This window comes from Mchenga conophoros, linkage group LG8 (genome assembly GCF_057382185.1).
Source record: "Mchenga conophoros isolate Kocher_MC1m ecotype Shallow Benthic linkage group LG8, M_conophoros_male_GT1.1, whole genome shotgun sequence".
Taxonomy (NCBI): domain Eukaryota; kingdom Metazoa; phylum Chordata; class Actinopteri; order Cichliformes; family Cichlidae; genus Mchenga; species Mchenga conophoros.
Window position 1 is genome coordinate 16,831,541 of NC_140533.1, and position 23,068 is coordinate 16,854,608.

General features: G+C 38.5%; 1 protein-coding gene across 1 annotated transcript in view; it reads left to right on the forward strand.

The window, feature by feature from the left end:
• Positions 1 to 23,068, forward strand: part of LOC146568505 (protocadherin-15-like) — a 235,777-nt gene that overhangs the window by 202,280 nt on the left and 10,429 nt on the right. Inside the window, exons 34-37 of the mRNA XM_085284578.1 lie at positions 39 to 149; positions 18,412 to 18,433; positions 19,065 to 19,103; positions 19,379 to 19,452. Of these exons, the coding sequence (XP_085140704.1) occupies positions 39 to 149; positions 18,412 to 18,433; positions 19,065 to 19,103; positions 19,379 to 19,452 (246 nt within the window). The remainder of the gene's footprint in view (positions 1 to 38; positions 150 to 18,411; positions 18,434 to 19,064; positions 19,104 to 19,378; positions 19,453 to 23,068) is intronic.

A 23,068-nucleotide genomic window follows, 5' to 3' on the forward strand; every position in this document is an offset into this window, starting at 1 on the left:
AGATAACTAACTCTGCATTTCCTCTCTGCTCTGTCCAGGCGTCAAGCAGAGTGTGCCAAAACAGCCCGCATCCAGATGGCACTGCCAACAGGCAAACCTGGGGGAGGCACTGCCAACAACCTGTATGAAGAGCTGGGTGACAACGCCATGTAAGTGATGTGTGAAAGTGGCATTTAAACCGATGAGCCAAAGCACAGTCGTTAGCTCACATTTTGACGGCTGTTAAACTTCAGACTTTGGCAGTGTGGGCGCTTTGGGAGCTTTGTGGTGCAGTCAGACCATTTTAACACATTTTCAATATTGCTGTGAACCATGCTCCTGCAGTTCAACATGCACTCTTGATTCCCAACAGAATAAAAGTTGCAATTTAAATATTATCCCAGTTTGGTTCTGTTAAACTACTAAGGCTTCATGGTGGGAGAGTATACACAAAACCTTGCACATTCTGTATAAATATACCACATATCAAACAGTGTTGACAGGAAAGCGATCGCCACCTGGACATGCTTGTATAACAAATCAAAATGCAGTGAACCTTGCACCCATTATTGGGAAAGTTGACTGTGTTGGTTCTTGATCCTTAATCAGCACATATCATCATGACTGACAGACTTGTTGAACAACCATATTTAAAAACTTGGCAGCAAAGATTTGCAATCAGACTAATTGGAGAAAGCCTTGAGCCAGTCTTATGTCCAGCTAATAAATGCTAAGAAGGCTGTACTGACACAAAAAGCAGTCTGCATCAGATTGTTGGGAAGCTTGCTGCTCTAACTACAAGTCTGGTTACTGGGTGTTTTTTAGTACTAAGCAAAACATACAAAAATGTAGTAAATGTTGTAGTTTGAATAAAGCATGGTGAGATTTCTTTTAGCATTTTCACTGGAATAGAACTCACTGATTTATCATCACACTTGAGTTGCTTTGTTGAACTTTCCCAAATCACTCCTAAGCTGAGAGACTTTTCAAGGATTTATATGCCGAGTTAAAATATCTTTGGGCTTTTGTGAAAGTAGTCTTTTTTTAATCGGTGGGGAGGCAGGGGACATGGCCTTTGCTTTATTTCACATTTTCCACTGGCCAGAGAAACTGACCCAAGCAGATAACACAGTCTTAGATTAATCAAGCAGACCTTGCAACCCCGCATCAAACTAACACCAAACAAAGGTCTGAGTTTTGAATGTGTTAACAGTCAGAGATAAACTCTGAAAATCACTATGTGCTCTTTCTTACATATTGTAATGCATACTAATGTCCTCTCTTTAAAAAAAAACTGAATGTCAGCCAATCTGGCCTTACAGCAGCAGTCACTTCAGGGGCAACTGATTCTATTCACATGAAAAATTATACAAACCTAAAACTTCAAATTCGGTTTAGTAACAACTGCAAAACATTAAGGTCAAAGTAAAAAATGTTAAAGAAATAAGCTGAGGTGTCCTTGTGCTTCCATCAGATGTTGACAACTTTACTATCACATAACACAAAATTATCAGCATTAAAAAAAAAATAAGATAATGAGTCAGTGACACTGAACCTGTTCTAAAATCTAATGCAACACAAATAACGCCCAACAGATCCCGCACCTGTTTTAGTCATGATGGTCGTAGGCGGCCTTCTCACTGAATGTCCCATGATGGGTAACCTTTGAAAAATGGCACCACTCCGGACCCAGAACAGGAGGGAAGCGGTTAATGACACATTTTTAGAAATGTCAAACCACACTTTTTGGATGGTCCATTTGGTAACACCGTCACCTCACAGCAAGAATTTTGCTGGTTGAAACTCCATCTGGGGCTTTGTGTTTGGAGTTTGGATGGTCCCTGTGCCTGCGTGGGCTTCCACTGGGTGCTCTTTTCCACCCACAGTCCAAAGACATGCATTTTTAGGTTAACTGGTGCAGCAAAATGGCTAATGAATGCGAAGTTGATTTTTTTTAAATATATGGGATAAAGCACCTTGTGAATGTTTGATTAAAAATGTGTCTTGCGGTCTAAAGTGCTAAATGCAAGTAGTGTATATTAGGTCAGTCAAATTTAAAAACAATCGTTTTCCTCACTCGCCTTCATGCCGGATTGTTTTTGATTGCATTTGCTTTGCAACCAATTTATTTGTTTAATCATGTGGTCATGGACCGTTGACAGTAAACTGAAGCAATACAAATAGGCTTTTAGGTAATTATTGTGAAATTACTTTAACTTTTTATTAATTTTGTCCTCTATCTCGACTCACTAGATGGGCAATAAAACTAAAAGGTTTTATTGCTCATTTACTCCGTGTGGCCTTAAAAGGTCCCTTATTTCTGTCGGTTTTATACCAGACTGTGCTTAATTTATTCCCAGTTGTTACTAGTTTGATACATTTGACTTGGTTAAACAAGTTTCTAATAAGAGCTGTACGTACAGACACCATATTAACTTTTATCTAAAAGTTTTCTGACTTGCTCATGCACACATACACTGAAGGCACACAGATAGTTCATTTACAATTCCTTACTGGAGCGTTAAGGAGAAGTTGAGAGGAATTCTTATCAGCATTACATGCATCACTGGTTTCCTGCCTGTCCTTGATATGCCTCCCCACTCCCATTAACATGAGAGCAATTCATATGCAAGATAGCAGAAACTATCTGCTAATGACAGCAAGGGATTTCCAACTGTATGTGTGTTTGTCATTGTGTGCGTGTGTGTGTGGATGTGAGATGATTAAAGCCCAAGCGATTCCCTGAAAAACGTGTGCTGAAATGAACTTGGATATGAGATAATTGAAATAAATGCGTCCCTTGATTTATAAAGACTGCCCCGGGCGATAATTATTTCTATTGATAAACTGCAGCTCGTGTTTAACTCAAGTGGGATCTTCCTGTATTTGTGCGTGTATGTGTGTTTACTAGGATTTCTTCCCTAATACTTCCACATCTATACTACTGTATCTGCATCTCTGCCTTCTTGCAGGCACTGAATCTCTAAAAACCATAAAACCCGGCAAAGTGCAAAAGTTTGCACATTTATAATTAAAGCCCATTATCAAACTGCTCAGTAGACTGATTTTCAAGGCTTTTTTAAATGTAATTATCTTTGGCTGTTCTCTTGACAGACTTAGTTTTTAATGTCTGTTTTCAATTACCTGTGAAAAATTAGGTGTTCTTAACTTATTATTAGCAGCACATTAAATGAAGCATGTTTTTTAAATGTTAAATTAATAGTCACATTATTAAGTGATACAGCATATTTCATCTCTTGGGCTGGCTACATAACCAGATCTGTAGAATAAGTCCAGATTTGTTCAAATATGTATATTTGCATAATGTCCCCTTGTATCCATGGCGATACAGGACTTTTTTTTTTCTTTTCTTTAATGGTGCTTGGCCATTAGGTAGCAGAGAAGAGCTTAATTTCAGCCAAGAAATTAAATTACAGAATAATACCCTATGATTTTATGTACATAGCAATAACTAAAGAAATTAGCAGTAAATTATTTACATTTTTTTAATCAAAACATCAAAATAAAAGTTTTTAATGAAATGCTTCAGTACATCTTAGACGAGCACTAAAATGTGTTTAAGGTGTTTTTTTGCAGCCCCCATTCCTGAAGCAGCTGTCAAATCTTAGTATATAGTAAATACCTTAATGTATAATAGTAAAGTATTTATTAAAGGTAAATGAATGCCATAAAAACAAGGAAGACTGCATTAACACTCAACAGCAGCACAACCAGGGCAGAAAAGTTATGGATATATTAAAAAAACAAAAAGAAAAAACAGCATCCCAGTGTTCCCCTACTTGTCTCTGATCTGCTACCATGTTTTATAGACACTGACCAAATTATTCCTTCATAAAGCCTCTGTCACACAGGCCTATAAACCAGTGACCACCTGGAAACCTCCAGGCACCGGGGGAAAAAGTGTATTCCCTGTCCAGTAGCTGAGTGGTTGCACACCACGCTGTTTGCTGAAACTAACAAGCCTTCCAAGAAAATGTTCCGCCTTTTAAAGCGTGCTGGTTCCAGCCATAGGAAGTATAGAAGATAGACTATGCTACAATGACATCACTGCATGATCATTGGCTGCTGCCTTGTCAATCTCAAGTCAGTAGCCAGTGAGCATTAGATAGATTGGATGGTTAGGCTTTCTTTTTGGCACTTAGAATGGTATTAATTAGGCAAAGATTGATTAACAATGATGTATTAAGTTCTGAAGATCTCTTATCTTGATCTTGGTCTCATTTATTTAAAAAAAAGGTGGGGGGGGGGGGGGGGGGTAATAATCCAGTCTTTTAGTTCTGTTGTAGATTATTCTAAATGAAGTTTCTCTAAAACTGCCTGGAGCTCTTATCTTTCACAACTCTGACCATTTTATGTTTTTTTTTTTTATTAATTTTATCTAATTATCTAATCTTCTTCACATCTTATCATCTTCTTCATTTACTCTCTTCCACCCAACCTCATCCACCGCTGACAGACAAAAGTGAGTAGGATGTTGAAAGCTGTGTCTGTAACGAGGAGTGTAACTCTGTGAATGTGTGACATTTTTGTTCTAATTTTGTCCTGGATAGTAAGTAGTTATTCTTTTTTTATATTCATGGTAGGTTGGTAGATCTCACAGCAAATGCGTTAACCGTTAGATTTTCTTTTAAAGCTGTATGGTTATGGGACACCAAGAGTCTGCAGAGTTTCGTCGCTGTCACAAACTAACACTACTGAATTCACTGATTAACATACTTTTGTTAGAGAGAAGAGAACGTAACCAGTCCTTTGCTGTAAGAAAATCTGCATACTCTCAACGCCTCATGACACAGTAATCTATCCCCCCGTCAGATGTGGCATCGTTCATAGCAGTGCTGCAGAAACGTCTTTGTGGTGTGCTTAAATCTAGTTTCCTTTGTTATTCAAATCTATTTTTTGTGCTCCATCTTTTGGCCCCCTGGTAAAAAAAAAAACAGCACCGAAATAAAAACATCTTACCTCTTAAGATCCCTCCGCCTTTGCTTCCCGATCTTTTCTACATTTATCTGTTATTGTGAGGTGTGTTGTCATTACACGTGTCCAACCTCAGGTCTAGCAGACCGTCCTCTTTTATCTGCCTTTCTACCCTTCCTCTTGATTCTGTTGTTGTCTCTTCTCATTGCAAAACATTTCATTTTATTTTTATCAGTGTAATTGTTTTATTGGTGCTTTCATTTAAATTTCATTCAGCTACAATCCTTCTTCCATTTCATTTACCTTTGATTTATATAGCTACATTTTTCCTATTCATTATTACCCTTGTCCCTCATATTTTATCTGTAATTCTTTTATTTCTTCTTTCATTCCATTTTCTGTCTCATTTTTTCCCCCTCTATCCATGTACCAGCCGTTCAAACCACAGTGGTGCTGGCGGGAGTGGTGGCAGTTTGGATGAAAGTGACCGCCAACGTCTGATCTCAGACTTTGCCACTAGAGCGATTGCGGTCCATCGCCAGTGCGTTGCTAATGGAGGAGTGCTCCACAATTTCCCCAAATCTGAATCCAACATCACCTTTCTTTCTGATGAAAACCCCCTGACTATTAAAAATCCCATCTACCATGAGGATGGGACTTTGAGTAGTCCAGAGACTCTTGGAAGAAGCCAAAGAAGAAAGGATCTTCTTGGGAATTTCTCCCCTTCCAGGAAAGGCCTTCGAGAGGCCTGGCTGAGGCTCAGCTCTCCCGTGTGTGATGTGGGGTTTGGTGGTTACAGCGGCAGTGACAGTGGATGGGGATCAGGTGGTGGACACAGCTGGACCCTCCCATCAAGACTGCATCGAAGAGAGATGTATGACGCTTTGAGGCGCCAAGTAGTTATGGATCCCGTTCAATGGGAGCTAGAGCTCCTAAAGGCCAAATTCAAAGAAAGTAAAGATGCTGGCCTGGATTCAGGCTTTGATCGTGGGCTGGATTCAGACGTAATGGGAAGTCCAAGTCTGGAACCCAAACTGACAGTGAAAGAACAAGCCAGACAGTTTGAGCAACAGGCACTTCAGGAAATGAGACAAAGGCAAAACAGAGACTCCCGAGGATCTCTGTCACCTGATATTTTACTTTCTGTTTTGCCAGAAACTCCTCAGCATTACAAGCATGCCCCCACCCAGAGTGTCCAGAATCCTCAGAATACAGAGGGACCCCCAAGTATCATCGTCACTCAGAGTGACGGAGGGACCCCTCCGCCAAGTCATAAGCCAACTCCTCCAGTGCTGCGGCGCTTTGGGGCAAATTTAACAGGAAATCAGGGTTCAGAAGACAGACTTCAGGTCCACTTAGAGTTTATTCCCGATCCTCCTTCAACACCTCCACCGCCACCACCGCACCCTCAAACCTCTGCTCCTCCTCCTCCACCTCCTCCTCCCCCCTCATCTCCTCCTCCATGTCATCCTCCTTCCCAACCTCCTGGCTCTCCAGCTTCATCCATAAAGTGTAACCATATAGAAAAACAGGCTCCTCCACCCCCTACACCGCCACCGCCTCCGCCTCTCCCTCCCCCAGTGTCACCCTCAGTCCACCATCCATCCATGTTTGTCCTCCCGTCACTCTCAGAGGTGCCTGCTCTGCGGCCTGTGTCCCTCCGACCACCACCGCCGCCCCTACCAGTGGAACCCGAACCTCCCCGAAAAGAGCTGAAGGGAATCTTAAAGAACATCCAAAACATAGCAGATATTGAGAAGTCTGTGGCCAACATGTTTAGCCAGATAGATCAGAAGCAGATTCCGCTAAAAAAGGTAAGGAAGAGCCGGGCCTCCATGGATTCCCTGGATTCTCTCGATTCCTTGGATGTGCTACCAGCTGGAGGGGGAGAAGGGGGAGACAGTGGTAAAGAAGGAGGAGGAGGAGAAGATCCTCCACCTCCACAGATTCAGCCCAACCCTAACATGAACTCCATCGTTGAAGAGCTTGAGAAGCGATTCCCCTCTCAGTCAACAATGCTCTAGCCTTTCCTTTTCTGGAATTTCTTCACACTGCTGCAGAGTCGACCATAAAGCTGTCAGGGAACGGATGTTCAACTTCAACACCATCAGAAAAAGAACTTTGCCGCATATACTGTAAACTCTACGGGCAAAAGAAAAATCATTTTTCTCTCAGCTGAAAGTTCTTGCTATGAACAAAAAAGAAGGTTAAAATTCTCGCTGATGGGCGTTATTGAAACAAAACTTGTGAAGTATATTTTTCAGGTAAAGCCAATTACATAAATGTCAACAAAAGTTATGCTCGGTCAGCAGGAGTCTGTGTTTTTCACACACTGATATTTAACGAGATACATAGTTGTTGACAGACACTTGCTGTAATGAGAAACTGATTACAAGCTGGACTCGGCTTCAACGCTCCCTCTGAACTTTGAAACAAGTTGATTACAGACGTATCAGATGTGAAAAAGAAAATCAGACAAGGAAGAACATTGTTAACTCCGACAACCTTGATTGATATTTGCCGGACGGGGATTCTTTGTCTTCAAATGGGTAATTTTGTTGCAGTATTTATGCTCTTACAGAGCAACAAGCAGTGATGCTTATTGATTGATGCAATTACTGCCACATTGAGTTTTTCCATTTGATTTATTCTTTGTTACACAGTTACAAAGTGCTGTCATCTTTACTGTGACATTTTTTGTTCCCCTGTACAATTACATTTTCTGTCTTGCCCTATCAGTAGGCTGCTGTCTGCAACCATATTTCCATCTTTTCTATTAATTCGAGCGGTGCACTGTTTATCCTTTTCTGTCAAGTCTCCTAAAAATGTTGTTTCATATGCACAGCCCAGCCACAATATTAAAACCATCTTCCTGTCTCCTTGTTAAGTCTGAAGTACCTTCCCAGTTCTAGGCTCCATCAAAAGAAAATCCCTAAAGCAAACAAACAGGGACTATTTAGGATTTAAAATAGTCCAAAGTCTTCCAGCTCTAATAAGGTGATCAGAAAAATGTCCTCAATGAAGTGTAGCGTCCAGCCATCCATTAAAAAGAGGATTTACAGCAGGATTAGAAGATGATATTACAGAAGCTACTAATATGACATATAAAGAAGAGACACCATGTCAGGAGAGAAATGTTTCAAAAAGAAAAAAGTGCAAATAAATAAAAAAAAACACTACTATAACTTTTCACAAAAAGTAAAAAAAAAAAAAAGCTGAAAAAACGAAAGGTTTTGGGGGATGAGTGAAGTTAGCTTCACTAACCTCTAATGATCTGCCGCCCCATAGGTAGCTACAGAGGTATTGTTAGACTAAAATAAATACCCAGATCTATCTCTTGTTTCCTCAGACTGTCCCCGAGCATTTTTTTCAGTGCAGGAGAGCTCATTCTCCTGCTGAGAGAGGCTGCTACCATCAGGGTGCATGGGGGTGGGGAGATGCTGTTTGTCTCTAACAATGTTTACCTGGGTGGTATGTGTCAAAGTAGCATCTGTGCCACGACCCAAAGTTTCACTGACGGACGTTTTATTATAATGAGACTGTATACTTTATATTTTACCTGTTCATGGTTTTAACGTAGGCGGCCTAATGGGTCTGTTTTTGATGGTAAGGCGATGTAAATTCAAACTGTTCTTGCAAAACAGGACGGGATGTAAAATAGGCTGCCGGCTTGCTAAGGGGCAGTGGTTTCGAGGGTTTGGACTGTGTTTGCAATTATCTTGTTTGCTTCAAGTAAATTGACAGCGATGTCGACTCTGGTAATTCTGTGAATAAACTTCCTGTATCATCTGCTCCTATAATGTAAGGAGACTGTCTGTATTGTCATGTTGTGTGTCAAGTTGGCTCCACAGTGTAGTGCAGGGGTGTCAAACATTAAGCCCAGGGGGCCAGAATTGGCCCGGCAAAGACTCTAATCCAGCCAACTGGACAGCTTTAGAAGATGTGACTGAGGGCCCACATTTTGGATTTTAAATAGGATTTTCATATGTTTTACAACTTTTTCTAACGATAATGGTCATTCATGCAACACCAAAGTAATCAACTAATCGCTAAACAATTAAAATACAGTTATGTACTATGAAGAAATTTTCACAGTAAATAAAGTAAAATAAAATAGGAGATTTTGACAAAAAATAATAAAAAATGTCTGTTTTATAATTACAGGCCAGTCAGTGATCTAAAAGAACTTTTTCTGTGATTTTACACATTTTCCTACAACTTCAACCTGATTAGTCTGCTGACAGATTTTTTTCATTTTTACTATTGCAATATTTCTCCAAAAATTGAGATTTACTGTTGACATGATACATATTTTTCTTACATTAAAACAGACAGAAGGGCAGGTTTCTGGTGTGGTAAAGTAGGCGTTATGTGGTCCATGATCTGAAATGATTTTGACCCCACTGGTGTAGTGGTTTTTGCAAAAATCCCTGGTTGATCAGGTAGGGCATCTGGTGTTACAGAAATCTGCCAAATCAGACATGTGGAGCTGCCTGCTGTGGTAACCCTTGTGTCAGACGTTCCCTAACCTAACAAATTACTGCCAGAGCCAAAACAGCTGTTAAAAAACCTCAATGGCAATAGTAAGTTCCTAAAAATACTATTATACTTGCTGTTGCAAATTACCTGTTCTTGATCGTGGTTTTTAGGAGACAGGGTTGGTCTTTTTACACTGTTTCAACTTAAGGAATTCAAATCGTGGCCACATTCTTATCTCTTTTGTGTGTTTTTCTCATTTAGCTGATAGTTTGTGTTTAAACGGGAAAAAAACACTCATTTGTCTTCAGTTCCTCAGGTTGATTCCCAGCTTTCTTTGTCATTCCACATCTCTCGTTAATTCCTTAAGTCGATTCATGTCATTAGGTAATTGCGTCTTTTCTGTTACCTCTGGACCCATGTTGTCTGCTCATCCATAGTGGCCCCAGCCTCTTTTAATGTCCTATAAGGTCATGAGCCTTGTTTTCTTTTTCAAGGACACAGTTGTGATTTATGCAGATGGGTGAACAGCCAAACTAAAAAATAAATCTAAAACATTCATGCGGTTTGATGTTTTTGTTAACAATATCTGCTACATTTTTCACAAAGATTTTCTAGAGGGTTTCTCGAGGGCGGATTTCTCTGGGTACTTAATGTGTGAATAAATTGAAAAATACAAAAAAGGCCGAAAAAATTAGATTTCTTTTTTTCAATAAAATATGTGGTGCTACCAAAGGCTCCAAGACATTTTTGTTTTATGAAAATCTGAAATTACTTTTACATGACTTGAGAACACAGGATATATTCAATTGCAGGCATAAATAAAGCTATTCAGCGCATTAATACTTGAACAGCAATCTCTTAAAAACTGTCCTCAGATGAACTTGTTCTAGATAGTTTTCACTCTACTGCTTTACATTAGTTTAACTGGAACAGAAACAAAGTTAGAAACCCCACATGTGTATGTGTTTCCTGCATGATTTCCCTTAAAAAATGCCTCTGGGAGGAGCGAGAAGTGCCATGGGCATGTGCAAAATGGAATATATACTGACTGACAATGAAAGCATAGTTGCAAGTTGTCTTCGTCTTGGTGGAAATGTGCCAGAAAACTATGTCGAAGTATTCACATGTGCAGTGCTTGAAGTCTTGAAGCATATTAAAAAGAAACCACAATAATTCACTTGCTTTATATGAGGAATGCTGTGCTTTAAGAAGCTTGCATACTGGCATTTATTGGCCTGTAATTTACTCCACAGCTGAAAAATTAAAGGAAACATACACGTAATGGTGGGGTTAAAAAGCAAAAAACAAATTGAATAAGATTAAACTTAGAAAAAAGAAATGGAGGTGGTGGAGGTAGGTAAAAAAGAAAAAACTGCTTCCTAGGAAGACAAGCAAGAGGAGTTTAGCTCCAAGTCTTTTTGAACAACAATGATCAAAGTGCTACCAGGTGCGTTGCATCCTGGGATCCATCGGCTTGAATATTGTAGAGTCTTTATATAGCAGTATGAAGCGTCTTGAGGTGATTGTTGTTGTGAATTGGCGCTGTATAAATGGGTCAGGGAGAGCACCCAGCACAAAATCTGTGCCAAATCAAACGTGTGAACCCATCCACTGTGATGATCCTCTGGGAAATAAGTGAGCAGCCAAAAGTCCCAAATAAAATTGAGGTTAAAATTATGCCTGAAAGAAAGGAAGGAGCAGGTAGAGCCAGCGACATCACCATAGTAGCATATAGCACGTGTCACAATGTGTCATCGTATTCATTCTCCAGTTCAGTGGGTACAACTTTCTTTTATTCTGATGAGGTGTAATCATAAAGCTGTACAAATGTGCATCCCTGTGCACCTCCTGACTGTTTCCAGTACAGCTCTTACAAATCTCACTTTGACTTTGACACTTGCACATCTACCATTTCACCATGCGGAGAAAAAAAAAAAAGCCATTTTCAGTTCAAGTTTGTGTTCTCCTAACTCAAAGATATGGCTTCAGCTCATGACCATGGGTTGCCATGATACCAATGTCTGCTTTTAACTAAACCTCTAGGAGGTTTTTATCTTTTTAGTTACATCAATAAAATCTAAGCTCATCAGTAGCCCCACTGACAGATGTCTTTCCCTCTTTGTCCTCCTACCCTAAAAAGAAACTCAAGTCCAAAAGTGGCTGTTAATACACATTGGAGGAGCTCCCATGTGTTATACAGGAGGACAAATGCATGTAGTTAGACGTGACTATGGTGATACGATTGCAACGCCGGCCAAGAAAATAATCTTGAAAGGGAAATTAGCCAAACTTAAATCAAGTATGACTTTTTTTAAAGCAAGAAAGAGTGAGTCATTCTTGGAGAATGAATCGTGAAACCTAACTGGGCAGTCTCACATGAAGAAGTTGCCAAGAAAAACAGATCAATTGAATAATTTATGCCAAATGCTGCTGTGTGGCATTGTTTGAAAACTGTGTAGTAGTGTGTGTTGTAAATACTTGGTCATTCCCTTCCATTCACAAGGGATGCACTTTTGTGCAGTTAACACAAGTGATTGAAAGACATGGACGGAACTGAAAAATGTTGACTGTCTATGACTCTTATGATGTGACACCAAATTTTGTCGGGTTTTTTTTGGCTTTGTCAGCTGCAGATTTCACAAGTCACTGACAGTTTCAACAAGTCTAAGGGAATCACAAACCCTGATGCTCGTATTTCTGCACAATGAGAGGATTTACGATGTGAGATGTCAAACTCTTTCCTCCTGTAGATTCGTGCTGTACTGTCGCAACAGAGTTTGCAAATTTGGTTGTTTTTGTTTGGGTTTTTTGTCATCATTTTTGTTTCTAAGCAGTGCGTTTTTCTTCCCAGCACACAGCACATAATTCCGCTATGAGTGTTGTACTGTCAAGATTTGATTTAATAAAAGGCTGTGTGCATCCAAAACAAAGGCCCAATCACACATTCACACAAGAGCCTGAATATGTACACACACACATGCACACACATCTACACAGCAGCATTAAACGGGTTGCAGGAGCTACTGTTTCAGCTGACTGGGCTGGAAATGTTTTATGTCAAGATTAGCTCTCACCCTCAGTCTGCTGCGTGTCTTTACACATACACACACACAGCATATCTTCATTGTCTCACAGACACATTTTGTTTGCAGCCTTTCAGTTCGTATTGTGCGCTTTTGCCGGAGAACAAACACCTTTAAGAAAGTGTATTGTTTTCGGCAATTATGTATAATTTACCTGAAAACTCAGGTGTGAGACACAGCCACTGAGAGTCTGGTGTAATTTTAAAGTCGCAGGTCTGTGTCCGTGTCACTGAAGCAGCAAATAGCCACTGAAAACGACAAAGGAAATAGTAATGCTTCGGTGTAAGCCTTCATTATTTTTAACACAATGTGTGTTGGGCTACATTGAAGTGATCCCTCGTTTTGCACTTTGCCAAACTCAAGCTGCCACACAGCTGTGTTGTCACTGCAAAATAGCAGTGCCACGTTAAAAATAAAGAAAGAAATATGATGTGTATTATGGCCTGTGGCCATCTCCCTGTACAACGCATCCACTTAACACACTGGTTACTGCTACAACTACACATGTTTCTTTTCCAACTATTTATTTATGAGTGACGTATGTATGTGTATATATGTATATATTGTACTATTCTTAGTTAGTGTATTGTCTGTCTTGTCTTAATGTTGGTTTAAAATGGAGCACTGTAACAAAAAATAATTTCCCCCAGGGATCAATAAAGTATTCTGATTCTGATTCTGATTATGTTCATTTCAGTTTGTTTACCATTCTTGTTTTCTTTTACCAATTTAAAAATTTGATTTGAGAATGTAGGTACCGAGTTGAAACCAAAAAGTCATGTCCGTGGTCAAAACTGAGCACTGTCAATGTGGCAAATATTGAAGCAGCAACAGATATTAGTCAAAAATAAATAAATAAATCAGTTTTACAGGTATTTCAAGCAATGTTCGCGTAATGAGTCGAGCAACTTAAAAAAAAAAAAGACTAATATGTACTAATCCACCCAAAGATAATTCTTTAAATCAACAATAGTCTCATTTTTTGCGTGCGTTTTGGCTAGTTATCTTTAGCTTTTCATTAAGATTAACATTTTAAAATAAAACAGTTAATTTCTTAGAAATTATTTAACATAGTCATGAGAAACCACCTTACATCACTTTTTTTAAGTGAATCCCAAAAAACAAGGTGTTGACTTTAATTCTATGTAGATATGAGGTTGGCTCAGAGTGATGAGTGAGAATTAGACCAGAATATTGCAAAGAACAAACTTAAATATGTAATGTTGTGATGTGTACACGACACCTTTTTCACAAACTCAAACTAGTATTACTGGGGTCTTTTAAGCTATTTAGAGTTTTGTGCATTTAAAGTCTGTTTCATTTGTCACAGGGTGAATTTAACACTCCAGACTCTTACAATTATTCCATCTTTTCCCGCAATATTAGTGTCACAGACTTAGGACTCTGTTAGCTCAGTAGGATAATGGCAGATCCAAAAGTATGACTCACCACTGAAGATTTTTTTTTTTATATTATTTTAAAAATCATACTCTAATAGATATTCGAAACCAGTTCTGAAACAGAAACTTTCTTTTGCTGTACTAAAAGAAAGTTGTTGTTTTTTAACAGCATGACCAGGTGACATTTAAGAAGTAACTCTAAATGATGTTGTAGTAATAAACACGACTTCCAGGTCTACTTTCATTTTGGAAATATTTTTCATCCATGACTATACGTCTAGAAAAAAACCTAAAGTGTTGTCAGGTGTTTTCAGCTGCTCCTTTATTTCTCAAGAAGTAATCACGATGACCTCCAAAGGATATGCGTGTTGATTTGTCTCAGACTGTATACTGAATGTGCTTCCTGAAGCAGTGGCTCAATAATATGACGGTTAACATGTTCGTCTAACATATGAATGATCCCGATTTAAGACTAGGAGCAGACACAAATTCCTAGGAGGGTTGTGCCTGGTGTAAAAATCTACCAAATCAAATACGCAGATCCATCCACCTCTTGTGAATAACGGAGAAGCTAAAAGAAGCTTTATGCCATCCCATTTATCTGGTCCTGAGACCACTAGAAGCACATTTCATTTGTGTCACCATCGGATTTTGAAGCAGAGCTCTCCCAGCTGTAAGGCAAATGTGTTAACCACTACATTCAAATTTCACCATCATGATGATGTCACACGTTCCTGATCCTGATAAAGAATTATCGCATCGCCTAAAATGTAACAAAACGTACCTGTTTTTGTTCTGATTATAAAAATAACTCGACTGAGCACGACTCCAGACATCTAAAACACTGCTCACATATTCAACACTGATTAGCAATTCAAGTAGTTTTGATGTTTTGCTCTGTGGAATTACAGAGGAATTGAGCCAGTGGCATTACATTTTTAGATTTTCGACTACCTGACCAGCTTTAATTTTTTTTAAAAACGTTGGCCTTACAAGATGCTGTGGCTCAAAATAATAAAATCAAACCTATGTAACGACTTTGGCACTGCAGCTCGAAGCTTTTGTTAAAGTGCTGAATAAGTATAATGCAAATAGGAAAATTGTTTAAGACAATATCTGTAATGGCCCTGAACTCGCAACCATATTTGCAACTCACCGGGGCACTTTCCAGCTTTCTCATCCACACCTGGTATTTTCTACATAACATGTGACTGTAATGAAAGGACAAATAGGTGAGGAAGGAAGAGGTGCAGAAGGCAGAAATAGAGGGTGAAACAGAAACATTGAGTATAAAGCCCTAAGAAGAAAGAGAAAAGAGGCTGTTATTGGGTGTCATAGTCTGAGTCTGTTCTTTAAGAGCTAATATTTCTCCCCTCCTGTTTCTCATACACGCTATGAGACAAGGTGGAGAGGACATGGAGAGCGAGAGTCAATCATGTCAAATGTGTGTATGTTTGTGTGCACGGTGGAGATCAGATAGCCGTCTGTGCCTTTTTGTCTCGAGAGGACCTAATAATGTGTCTGTCAGAGCAATAAGGGCAAGAAAAATAGACTTATCCTTCCACAGAAATATGCGCAGACATACACAGATTATGCTACACATGGTGGGAGGCATATTCTGATTCCAGCTCAAACGTAGACAGTAAACGCACACTTTAAGATACAGTGACTGTGAAAAGGGTCATTACATTTTGAACCCGTAGATCACCCCAAACCATCCGTTTCATCTCTCCTTCCATTCACTCACCCATTTACCCTGTCTGCTCATACGCCCATCAGCGGTAATCCGCCCCATCCGACATCCTCAGCTTCGTATTTTAGCCGCATTTTGATACCCACTGGAAGGCGTGCGCCTGTGTGTGTTTAAGAGGCACATCTGAAATTCTAAAATGAATTAATGAGATGCTCGAGTGATTTACCAATTTGTGTGGATGCCTGCATGTGTTTGCACTTGAAGAGCAGACAGGAGAATGTGATGTGTCCTCCAAAAGTCTGCTTGTTGATGTGTGATACGTCTTCATTTTGCCAGCATTACCTTTGTTTCACATGACTGTACAGTCTGTGCAGCATAGTTAAGACAGACCAGACAGGTTATTGACTGTTTTTCTTCATTTCTCTCTTTGTATTTGTTCTTTTTTGCTTTTCACCCTCCTTCTTTTTAATCACATTTCCTGCCTCCCCTTATTAAAGTGTCTGCTACCTTCAATGTATCTACTTCTCTCTTAGTTGGTGTTTCTTGCTCTCTCTTTGTCATACTGTCTTTAATTTTATTTTTCTCATAGCAACAAGTATTAATTTCACAGTACTGTAAACATCATTAAGCTGTTGCGCATACATAATCAACTTAGCTGCTGGATGGATTCAGTCAGATATACAGTAAAATTAATTGCATGTTTGTTGACATTCTGAGTGTTTATTTTTTTCTGTCAAATCATATGAACTTGTTATTGTAGGGATACAAAAAAAGAAGTATGAAAAGTTACATAAAAAAGGATATCACTATGGTTGAGCTAGTCGATGATTAGCTTAACTTAGCACAGGGAAACAGCTAGCAAACACATGTGGTGCAGCAATCCGGAGTAAACGCTAATCTAACTCTTTAGTTGCTCACCTCTTCCCCACATCTGGATGATTGACAAGGTTACTTTTAAAATGTATTCCACTACAGATTACAGAATACATACCCCAAAATGCATTCCGTTAAATTACTCAGTGTGAGTAACGTAATCTGAATACTTTGGATATCTTGGATATATTGTCATGCTTTTTACAACTACATGAATGTACTATTGCTGTGTGATTTATTACTTTTACTGAAGGCTACTCGACACTGAGCTAACATTGTTAGCTGGCGTTGGCTGAGGTTAGTTCATCGACTGCTTTCAGAACTGCACACGATTATTTGCAGCTAGCAGGTTGTTAATGCTATCCATCAAGTCTAACAGTATGCAGTCTATGATAGCTCAGTGTAGCAGCCTTCAGTAATAGTAATAAATCAAACAGCAATAGTCCATCAAAGTTACTGAAGTGTCACAAAACTCAGGTAGCTCCCACAACTAAAACAAGGTAGTTACAGTAGGCTAACGTTAGTTAGAACTTACTTCCAGATGTTTCTTTTGGTTGGAGGTGGAGTCTTTTGACTCTGAGAGCAGCTTGTTTGCTGGCAAACAGATTTTGCATTGAAGACTTCTCAGACTTCTCCCATTCCTTTCTTATTTAAATAAGAAGTGGTGTCGGAATTTCCAAGTAACATATGCATTCCTGCCCCGGCTCTGTTGTGTTGGCTTCAGGTCCATTTTGTAGCTGACAGCACCAACATTAACAGGACGCTTACATTAGAGCCTCTTATTTTGTGTTTTGTTTGGGTTTCCAGCAATGTGTGGATTTACCAGAATTAGAGAAGGGATATCCTAACTTATGAAACAGGAAAAGACAGCCGTGTAATCCATTTATTTCAACAAAGTAACTGTATTCTAAGTATCCCCTTTTAAAATGGTAACTGTATCATATTTTGTATTTTAAATACGTAATGTCGGTACATGTATTCCGTCACTCCCCAACACTGCCCAAGACTTTTAAGGTGATATTTTGTGGACTTGCGAGACAAAACCTGAGCTTTTTGGAAGGTTTGGGTCCTGTTACATCTGGCACAAAGCTAACACTGCGTTTCATAAAAAGAACATCACACCAACAGTCAAACATGGTGATGGTAGTGTCATGATTGGAGCTGCTTAGCTGCTTCAAGACCTGGGAGACTTGCTGTAATTGAATCATTAGAATCATGCATTTTCCATTGTGAATGAAATCACTATTTAAAAACAGCATTTTGTATTCACTCAGGTTATCTTTGTGACACACAAAAAACTAAGAAATCAAATAGGGTGCAGATATTTTTTCACAGCACTGCATGGGCCACCACAGTATCACCTGCAGTATATGCTTCCCTGTGTGTTTCCATGCACAAGTCTTTGCTGATCTTGAGAATAAGTACCCATGTACTCAGTTGCTAAACTAGTTGAAATTTACACATTTACTGAAATATGATTATTACTTCTTTGGTTAATATTGACATACACCATTAACAGTATTCTCAACAGCAGAATGACTTCATATGAGTTGCAAATGAGATGTGAAATTGCATTCGTAAATCTCTAATCACAGTATTTGCAAAGATACAACAACAATAGACGTGGATGACACAATGGCTTCTATTTCATTTGGCTGTGTTTCTCTTTCTCTCTTACAAAGTCGTCGTCCATTATCCATTTTTCTCAACGTACACAAAATCTCATACAATCACTTAGACGCATCTCATCTTCTTGCTTCCTTCCTGGAAACTGGGTTAATTTACACTCACTGTGAAATATTTCCAGTAAGCCTCATCTATTTTTTTTTTTTATTATTTAAAAATTTCCTTTACAGGAAAAAAAGATTCTCATCAAAGCACTGACATGTATGTTAAGACAGAGCTATAGCCCAGGCAGTGTGTTTTCTTGGTAATATTAGGCTCACTTTTGCTCTCTTTGATCTTGTAGGCGTGGATATGGACAACATGAGGTAGGTGTCTTGGGTGTGCATGCTGTCGTTGCATGTCTGCACGCTTTCACTTACATTTATGCCCTGGTTTGCTTTCCATCTTTTTTTCTGTTTGATGCTATCAAGAAGAAAGAGCATTTACAGTACACAGTGCATGTAACTGGCTTTATAAAATATAATTTAAAAAGGCCACTACAGTACATGGAAATCTTGAAGTTAAATATATGTTTAAAAACTTTACCCACTCTTTTAAGATTCCAAAAAGTTGGCTCTTTAGACATCCTGGACATTTCTGCCACGTCCCCATTGTTAAATACATGTCATCGGTCTAGCCTTCCTATAAAGAGTCATCCAGTCACTTGTGCAGTGCATGCATTTTCAAACTCAATTTCAGCTTAAATTGAGTTCAGAAGTTATATCCGCTGCTTGATAAAACCTCATCCCCATGTTCCTACAATCTGACAGATAACATCAAATGAAAGCATATACATACATTGGATCCTGAGCTTTCTAGAGAAGCTGAATGGCAGGGCATCAGCTATCGATTTTATGTTTCTAATATAGATGTACACATTTCTGAGGGACAGCGCTGAAATACTTCCATTTTGCTTGTTTTTTATTTCCATTCACCACTTTTCTGTCCCTCTGGTAGACGCAACAACTTCTCCGACCTTCTCTGCTCCGACCTGAGGTACTCAGTCCCTCTCTTGTTTCAGTACTTATTTAATCCCTATGGGCGTCTGTCTGTTGGAGTATGGGTTTGTGGAAGTTTTAATGCAGTCAAAGTCATCACTATGAGTGTGTATGTATGTGTAGTCATGTCCTATCAAATTATCTGTTTGTGTGTGTGTGTGTGTGTGTGTGTGTGTGTGTGTGTGTGTGTGTGTGTGTGTGTGTGTGTGTGTGTGTGTGTGTGTGTGTGTGTGTGTGTGTGAAGCTTCTAACAAAGATCTGTCAATCTAACAGGAACTATCAATGGAATCTGGCATCGATCCTGGCCATGACTACTACACACAGGATTATTACAACTATGACCACGGGTTAGTACATCGCCGCACATCAAATTGTACTTCTTTGTTATACCCAGCTTGTTTTTGCACGCGTCCTTTATCGTTTTGGTGTTTTCTTTCCATGTAAATTTTGTCAGGCTTTGAAAACGTTCATATTAGCTCTAAAGTCAGGAACAATGAACCTGAGAATATCAAATTTAAAATAATGCAGTTAGCAAAAGAAAAGCTATTTAGAGCTAATCTTTCTTTTCCATGCTTTATTTTTCAACAATAGACAGGACGTACAAAAGACATTGAACAATAACAGGGGAAAAAAATACATAAATATTCAGATATGTGTGTGCATGTTGCATGTTTTAGGGTGGTGCTGTACGACTTCGCTTTCAATAGCTGATATTAGTGAGTGAGGGTAAAATAAATGGAATCACAAGTAAACAAATGCAGAACAATATAAGAGCAAAGAGCAACAAAAACACAAATCAATCAAGTTAGTTACACAGTAAAGGTTTGTGTGTAAAAGACTTAAACTATCTCTTATTTTTATATTTTGCTGGGAAAATCAAGTGCTTTCCAGATGGTGGCTCCAAATCTGACGATATTTTCCGCATTTATAATTCTATCAGTTTTGAAAACATCCCCACCACCAGCCAAAATGCAGCTCTAAACTATAACAGAGTCTCCATGTTGATGATGAACTGAACCAGAAATTTGGATTCATCTCTTTATCAGACCTGTTGCCACTGATTTTGAGTCCAGTTGTTGTGTAATTTGGTTCTTTCCCTTCCTTAAGAATGGCTTCTTGACTGCCAACCTTCCACTGAGACCATTTCTGATGAGGCTTCAGTGAATAGTAGACGGATTCACTGAAGGGCCAGTTGCATTTTTTAGGTCCTGTGCTAGTTTTTTCATTTTAAGGACAGAACTTCATAAAATCTTTAAGGATTCGCTGCACACTGCCAAAATATGCCACGTTTTCAAATAATAGCTCTTCGGGAAACACATTGTCGGTGCAAAAATTTGAACAAACGGTGTGTTTTTGTTACTAATTACAAACCTAAAGATTTAAAATCAGTTCTTTGGTAAGTTGTCTGTTATGTATAGACATAACACTGGCTCATCCCTTTGTGTCAGTGCTTTTTTATGCTTTAATGATCAAGGTTACGTGTCTTTACGCACAAAAATCAGATGAGAGTAGCATGGCAGATCTTTACTTTGATTACACAAACATTATGTAGCAGTGGGTAATTGATAATAGGTATTGATTTGCAAATAACTGGATGTGAATAACTTATAATATTATACTTAAGTATATCCTAAGCAGCTCGTTCTCTTACTCTTAACAATATTTAAATGAAGAAGAGTGCGCGTCCAAAGTAATGTGTTGTTAAGAATCCTTATAATTCATATGTGTGGTCAATACAAACAATGACAGTAAGAAACATAGTTTTAAATAGCTCTAAATAGCATTATTATAACTGACCTTCAGATCAATGTTTTGACCTAGAAGGAGAGGTCAGAGGTCAGATGTTACATGATGTTTTAAATCTTTATACAGTACTTTCTATGTGGTAACACGCCACACTTGTAAGAATGACAATTTCTAAGTTTTAAATTTCTAACTTTTCAGTTTTAGACTGATTAAGTTGACCTTGAAGATCTTGGTGGATATAAGCCAGTTTTTTAATAAATTTTAAATTATTAACTTGACCTCACTCAAAATTAATTTAAATTAATTTTTTAAAAAAAACCTAATTCCTAGCATTTTTGGACAGTTGTGTCAAAATGTCTCAACCAGTCATCAAGCAGTGTTGTTACTCATAAAAGGAATCTATTACACATTACTTTTTACTTGTTTTAAAGAAATTACTTATTTTACGTATTTACTATAGGAAGTTAGTTTTTAATCTTATATATTTTCTTATATAATTTCTGTATCTAATTAGACACATGGAAGATCTTTTTTAGTAGTAGTCCATTTAAATTTTACCACAAATCTGATATCAGAGGTGATGAAAAACAGCCTTCAGATAACGTCGCAGAAAAATATTGTGCTTACTCTGATTCTGCTGTGTGGAGTGTGACGAGACATTACAGTCATGTTCATCTCTGCCTCTCTCACCCGTTGAAAATCAAGCTTTGGCTCTTTGGTTGGGCTTGGGTTAAAATCAGCTTATGCATCATTGTGAGTCTGGGGGTGTCTGGCTGCTAGCTTTGTGTTAGCGTCACAGATTATATTACAAAAAAAGAATGTATTTTGCTTTCAATGTGTTTGCAGCAGTGGCTTATTGTCTCTGGAACGAACAACCCAGTTCGCACTCTACTGGCACAATCTTATGAATTAATAGTGGCTATCTATGCTGTAGAGTGCAAATCTTTTAGACCATCATCCAACATAAGGTTTATGCCACAGCTTCCTAAGCATTGATTAAATACATTTTATGTGTCTGTAATGATGAATTCAAGAGAATCCTCAAGCTTTTTAATTAACATATTTTTAATGGAAAATTAAGTATTGTTTTTATACATGAATATTCAAAGTTGCTCTTTTACAAAAAAAGCAAAAATAATAGTTAAGCACTATTTTTTTAAAATTACAGTTGTTTAATTAAAATTAGTTTTAATGCTTGAAAGTCCCGTGTGTCGGTTCAAATTGGGGCGTAAAAAACATTTTACTTCCATGAATTCAATAATTTTTTGATTTAAATATGTTTTTTGAAAGATATAAAATGCTTTCTTTTTCTTGTTTTTATGACAGGTGTAATACATTTTTTAAGTACTGTATATTGGTCTAACCTTCTTCTGTTTTTTAATGTTACATAACTGCTTGGATGTATTTTACATGGTTACAAACAGCAATTGCCACAAACCCTCTAAAAGCTGCATATCTAGGTTCATTCACTAACTGCAGAATTAACACAAATTGGTGCTCTAAAAATTAACGGTAACAAGACCCACGAAGTAGCACGGCGTAATAACGAACAAAAAGGAGTTATTGAAGAGTTCACGTTTCTCACAAAAGGTTTGTGATGATATATAATCAGAAATAATCGAACATAATGCAACGACCTTTAAAATAAGCTTATACAGATAAAATTCTCGGCGTTATTTCCATGATCATGATTGTAACCACGCGGCCAGTTTCAATGTTGAACTTGCAAATACATCATTTAATTCATTAAAGAAACATTCAGTAGGTCTCATGTTTTAACAGCAGTCATTCATAGCAGCGTGAACAGAACTGTAGCAGCGGATTTCTTTCAGCTCTTATCTTTACCTGGCACTTTACTGTTTGTGGTGTTACAGAGCAATGCAGCATTTACCAACAGTGATACACAGCGGAGAAAAAAAAGTCTCCAGGAAATGAATGCGGGCAACTCTGCTATGTTCCATCTCCAACCTTTGACCGCTAGCACTGACAGGAAGGGTCCCTTACAACATATTTCCTCCTGCGTGAGTCTGGACCTCACTGTGTTCGCTTTATCCAGCTGAGTGTCATGTCAGCCACGTGGCAGCGGCTTTGACATCAAGCTGATTGCATCAGTCACACAGTGTGTCAGCTACTGTGAAATGTTGACACCGGCGACCTGCCTCATACTACGCCGCTCCTGTATTCTTCAAACTACAGGAAGCCAGGAGATTTCAGAAA